This window comes from Ostrea edulis, chromosome 4 (genome assembly GCF_947568905.1).
Source record: "Ostrea edulis chromosome 4, xbOstEdul1.1, whole genome shotgun sequence".
In the NCBI taxonomy this organism is placed as follows: Eukaryota; Metazoa; Mollusca; class Bivalvia; order Ostreida; family Ostreidae; genus Ostrea; species Ostrea edulis.
The window spans coordinates 59,134,597-59,140,596 of record NC_079167.1 but is presented as its reverse complement, the minus strand read 5'-3'; the positions used below and the strand labels follow the sequence as shown (position 1 = coordinate 59,140,596).

The following is a 6,000-nucleotide window of genomic DNA, read 5'->3' as shown; positions in this document are numbered from 1 at the left end:
AGTCAATCCAGCCAGAGAATCTAACTCAAGTGTAGCTTTACTCAGTATAGATGTGATCCAACTCCAATAAAAGTGTAGTATTACTAATAAAGTGCACCGCCACGGCACATGATACGCCCGTCACATATTGTTAACAGTATAGATTGTACCCATTAAAACATTTTTTTTTATATCACCTTAATTAAATGTCACAGTGACCTTAAAGTAGGATGCGACACACCTTCTACCTAAGATGCATTAGTTGACCAATTTTGGTGATTCTAGGTCTAATAGTTTTCAAGTTATGAGCCGGACAAGTTTTTGCCATATATGGCCATATCTTCTTAATGAAAAGTCACAGTGACCTGGTTTTAATGTGCGACACATCTTCTACCCAAGATGTATCTACATACAAAGTTTGATGATTCTAGGCCTTGTAGTATTTAAGTTACGGGTCGGACACGAAAAAGCTAACAGACGGACGGACATGACCGCCATACCATAATACGTCCCGTCTTAAGACGGGCGTATAATAATACAGATTCAATCCAGGCAGAGAATCTAACTCAAAAGTGTAACTTTGATTCAATCCAGGCAGAAAATCTCTAACTCCAGTAAAATCCAGGCAGGCAATCTAACTCCAGTAAAATCCAGGCAGACAATCTAACTCCAGTAAAAATCCAGGCAGACATTTAACTCCAGTAAAAGTGTAGCATTGTTCATTATAGATTCAATCCAAGCAGAGAACCTGACTATAGTAAAATGCAGTTTTAATCACTTACCTATTTCCATAGGTAGTAGCACTGGATTTACTTTCACAAGGTTGAAATCATAAACAAACAAATATGGGGGGTGAATTTTCCCATACAGCTAATAGTTGATAAAATGGGAATTACCAATCAACTACATACATTACTATCCTTCATTTTCAAAAGATTTAAAGACGACGTCTAGTCTGCACTGTATGAACCCAGTTAGATATCAACATACACAAACGATTAAAGATTTCCATTCTTATTTATTAATTAATGACTTCTATATCAAATACATAAATATACAAGTGACAATGATAACTGAATGTATATAAAAATGTTTATGTACATCTGACATGTGCATACCAGAAATAGTGTGCTGTGACTGCATGACTAGAATATCCCCACTGAGGACACATTACCATGGAAATATCACAGATTCAAAAAATATCAGTATTGTTAAGATCTCTAAACACAGGAAAAGTTGAGGCTTTGATGAAACTCTTATCAAAACAAAATGTGTTAAATGATTTTCAGGACACCAATTATTTTTAAAAACAGAAAATATCCAACATTTATTTTTAATCTAAGTTTCATGTACCTGGACAAGTTTTACAAAAAAATTCCAAAAGGAAAATGAACAAGCATGAAAATCATCTCAATAAGAGATGAATGACAATTTAAGAAAAAATTAAAATTGGCATTTTTACATGTATATTACCAGTAAGCTAGTAAGGGCTGGTTACCCCTTATAAAATTGACATCAGTTATTGTTACATGTATATATCTTATCAATGTAAATCTGTTGCTAGATAGACACGTGCATTGTCCAGTAGCTGTAAGGCAATTTTTAATTTATACCAAACCCAGAGAAATCATACAAATTTCAACGAAGTCCAATTCAACAGCCACTTCTCATTGAGATTGCTGAAAAGCTTTCTATAGCATGAACAATTTGATTGCTTCCATTTCTTTTCAAAAAGACTGCCAAGGAAAACAAAATTTCAATGCTTTGAAAAAATAAGCGACAATTTTTTATGAACTTAAAGAAAATACTGTTTTTGGAAATTAAATGAACATGTAGCTTACGATATATCACAGAAATACAACTGGCAATACATATATATATATAAATCTGTTTTTAAAATACCTTGTTATTTTTCCCCTGAACAATATCAGAATTATAGCATTTTAAGCATTCATTCATACAGGAAGGCAACAACAAAATTCATATACCGGTAAGATCTCGTGCAGATAAAAATGTTATTTCTGAGTATGTTTCAGTATATATTTATACATACACAAATAACTCCATGGTTAAAAGGGCCAAGAATAATTAAGAGAAATGTTCCATTTCACAAATTCCTTTGTGCTCCACATTAAATCTGTAGAATGACTTTTTCACTTCACGTGACCCGCCTTCTTCCTACGTGCTGCCAGCATGTCATAAAATGGATTCTCACTTATACTTTGTCTAAAAAAAAAATTAAGGATATCGAAACTTGAATGATCAATGTTTCATTTTTTACTTATGATAAATAAAGCTAAATATTGATGAAGATCATGTAAATACCTGATACATCTTATCCACTCGTCCTTCTCTTCAGTATTGGCTGCTGACATTCTATAAACGTTGTGTTTTCCTGCAGAGACAGCAATTTGTTATGAGATGGTGTTCTTTTAAAATCACTTGGCCTCATGTATCAAGTAAGGCACAGAGAAGATAAATGCTTTCCTTAACAGTAATGAAGTTCAACATGTATAAATGAACCAAAGCTTCCCAAGCAATGAGTAGACCAAATCAACTCTGGGGCAGGGGTGTGTGTGGGGGTTTTTAGCATCATTATCCCTATATCAGGTGAACTGGTAATGGATTACATTTTAATTTTTTCAACTGTCCAGATCAAACTACATTTGCAAAACAAATTAATCCACTATTTTCACTGAAGTATCCCCAAATTCCCTTCAAGTTTCTACAGGATGAGCAGCTGCTGTGACCTAGATTAAAAGTGGAATAACAAAAAACCCACTGAAATCTGGAACGTGAAGAATACCTACAATATTTTAAAATTAAAAAGTTTCAAATTTACCTTATTCTGTTTTTTACAAAAATGCACTTTTAGCAGAAAGTAATCTGGAGAAAAAACTAAAACCTCTGCTAGACTCTAACCCGCAATCTATAGATCAGCTGTCGACACGTTAACTGAGCTAGACAATTAGATTTAAAAGGAATGTACATGTATTGCTGATAATCTATATTTCCATTCAAGTTTCAAAAGGAAATCAGTCATTCCTCCTTAAGATGTGACCTTGGTTTATGGCTTATATATGCATCCTTTTGGACATGGGCAACAAGTTCAATATCCAAGCCATGAACAACAAGATGTGTTTGTAAAACACAAATGCCCCCGACAATGGCCAATGCCACAAGGACAAATATCTTGGTATCAGTAGAAAGATCTTGTCACAAGAAATGTTCATGTGCAATATGAAAGCTCTAATATAAATTTATCATTTAGAAGTTATGACAAATGTCAAATTTTTTAAAAGTAGGTTAAACTCCAAGGTCAAGGTCACAAGGTCAAACATTTTGATACCCATGGAAAGGTCTTGTCACAAGAAATACTCATGTAAAATATCAAAACTCTAGCACTTTCTGTTCGAAAGTTATTAGCAAGGTTAAAGTTTTCAAAAGGTAGGTCAAACTCCAAGGTCAAGGGTCGAAAATATTGGTACCCACGGAAAGGTCTTGTCACAAGGAATACTCATGTGAAATATCAAAGCTCTAGCACTTACTGTTCAAAAGTTATTAGCAAGGTTAAAGTTTCAGACAGAATGACAGACAGGACAAAAATTAATAATCTCTGTGCCAGATTCCGGTTTACGGCCTATGGATCATAGAAGCAATAGACACACAATGAAGCTCAGATAAACAATTAGACTAAAGCATCTCTTGATGTTCTATCCAAAAATATAAAGTCACATGGCATTCACATGACTTAACCTTAGTAAAATGAGTCGTATAATGAAGATGTAGTTTGGCATGCATCCAACAGAGATTAGCAGACAAGAAATGCCTACCTTCTACAACCTTTCCCTCTTTGTCCACCTTACAGGCTTTAATGATGTCCTGCCCGGTAGCGTAAAGCTCAAAGCTGAATGGCTTGTTGGACTTGTCAGCTGGTACCTCCCTGATTGAGATGTTCTCCAGAGGAATGATTCCTTTAGGCTCCTTATCCTACAAAAGTAACACCATGCAATCAAAGTCATCAAAAAAAATTAAAACAAACATATATAACTATGTTTAATGCTTTATTAAGATTTTGATTGATTGATTGTTTTTATGTCCTGTCAAGAATTTTTTCTCATATTGAGATGTCACCAGCTTTTTTATTGTGCCAATGCCTGCCGTGACACGGAACCTCCGTTTTTAAGGTCATATCTGAAAGACCTGCGATTCTCACTTCTAATTGCCGAGTGTTTGGTGAAGGAGCAATCACTACCTATTTTAATGTCTTAAGTTTGACACGGCCATGGCACGAGTGGGGCTCCAACTCGCAGCCTTCCGGTTACGAAGTGAACGCTCTCATATTTTGTTGCTGTTACATGTACCTTATCCAAATCTCTTCTACTTTAATAAAAAAAAACAAAAAACCAAACAAAACAATTCACCGTATTTGTCTAGGTTTTTTGGCCATTTAAAGTAGTCATCAAAAGTTGTGGTGGAGTCAGTTGTTTTGTCAGTGATATTTACAACTTCTGATATCTTTATTAATTGAAATGATAGCCATTTCCTCATGAATGCGAACAAGGTGCACATGAATCTTGATAAAAATAGTACGACTATTTTAATTGCCGGAAATATTCAGACAGAAATGAAAGTAAAATGTACCGTAAATATAAAAAATAAATTTCATGTTCGAAAAAACAGCAACACTTTTTATTATACTTTCATGTAAAATACTCGAACCTGATTGGTCGAGAAGCATTTGAAAAAACATATTGTTACCCTCTGAGAACAGAAAACACGTGCCCCAGGGTGATAGTATCTAGCAACGGGTAACAGTACTTGACAACGGGTGATATTATAAAAAATTATCACATGCGTCAAATTTATGCGCGTACGGTTCGCCGTAGATTGCTAGACGACGTCGTTTGAGCGTTTGTAATAAACGCGAGTACCCGCATCGAAATACGAAATATCGCACGACAGTGATTGATCAAATGTCAACAGACGTAAGTTTTTCTGCTTTCCAGTTTACATAACATTCAGTATAATAAAACAAATATTGCATGTATTTGAGGGTAACATTGAAATTTTCACCCCTCGAGAAACCATTGTCAACCTCGGCTACGCCTCGGTTGACAATGGTTTTCTCGGGGTGAAAATTTTCAATGTTACCCTCAAATACATGCAATATTTATATAATATGCCAGCATACTTTCCGTGAAGTGATAATGTGCCTCATGAAGTATGCTGGTGTAAAGCGTCACACACTTTAATAACACATGACTATGTAACATAATTTCAAAATTGACAGCTACCCTCTGTATTACTTCCTTGTCCAATCTCATTAAACATTTTTCAAAATTAACACGCAACATATGAAGAAAAATACGAAAGCTTATTGAGCTCATTTATAAAGAGGAAAAAAGTTCCCATAATAATGTGAAAAATAACATGAAACACTTTGTATAATGGGAAACTTGAGACAAAGCGTTCTATTTACGAGGATGTAATGAAATGACTGTTGATGACGGAGGTTTTACTCTGATCTTGGACTTTCAAATTAGCTTTTTAGCTACTGCTTATCAAATTATCATTAAAAATCTACCAGTATATTAAATCATAAAAATGTGGGGAAGGCGTGGCAGCCAAAAAAAAAAAGATTAAGCTACAGGTCTATGAACAATACAGGATATCCTGAAACCTATACGTTAACAAAATCAAAAGAAAAAATCATCGGAAACATGCACTTTAATATCAAGAAAGAACCAGATATCTTCAACTGTGAAATGAAATATTCAATGTTTTAGAATATATATAAATTCACTATTAACAGTTATTCTACATTAGTTTAAAAGCAATATTAACTTCCATTTTGGTGTAGGAAAATTTTGTTGTAAAACTGTGATTTACTTTTTTCATGACAGAAAAAAAGGTTATTAAACTTTTGTTACCAATTTTGTAAAAAAAAACACAACAAAAAACCCAAAAAACCACCAAAAAACCCCCATCACATATTGAACATGTTGAGAGACTCTAGAT

General features: G+C 34.1%; 1 protein-coding gene across 5 annotated transcripts in view; it reads right to left on the bottom strand.

Annotated features, from left to right (window-relative positions):
- Window positions 1–977: 977 nt before the first annotated feature.
- LOC125667968 (cytohesin-1-like) overlaps window positions 978–6,000 on the bottom strand; it is a 30,954-nt gene continuing 25,931 nt past the window's right edge. For all 5 annotated transcript variants that reach the window (XM_048901681.2, XM_048901680.2, XM_048901683.2 and 2 more), the window contains 3 exons: window positions 3,813–3,969; window positions 2,305–2,374; window positions 978–2,205 (listed from right to left, as the gene is read on the bottom strand). In XM_048901681.2, the coding sequence (XP_048757638.1) occupies window positions 2,133–2,205; window positions 2,305–2,374; window positions 3,813–3,969 (300 nt within the window). In that variant the 3' untranslated portion in view covers window positions 978–2,132. The remainder of the gene's footprint in view (window positions 2,206–2,304; window positions 2,375–3,812; window positions 3,970–6,000) is intronic.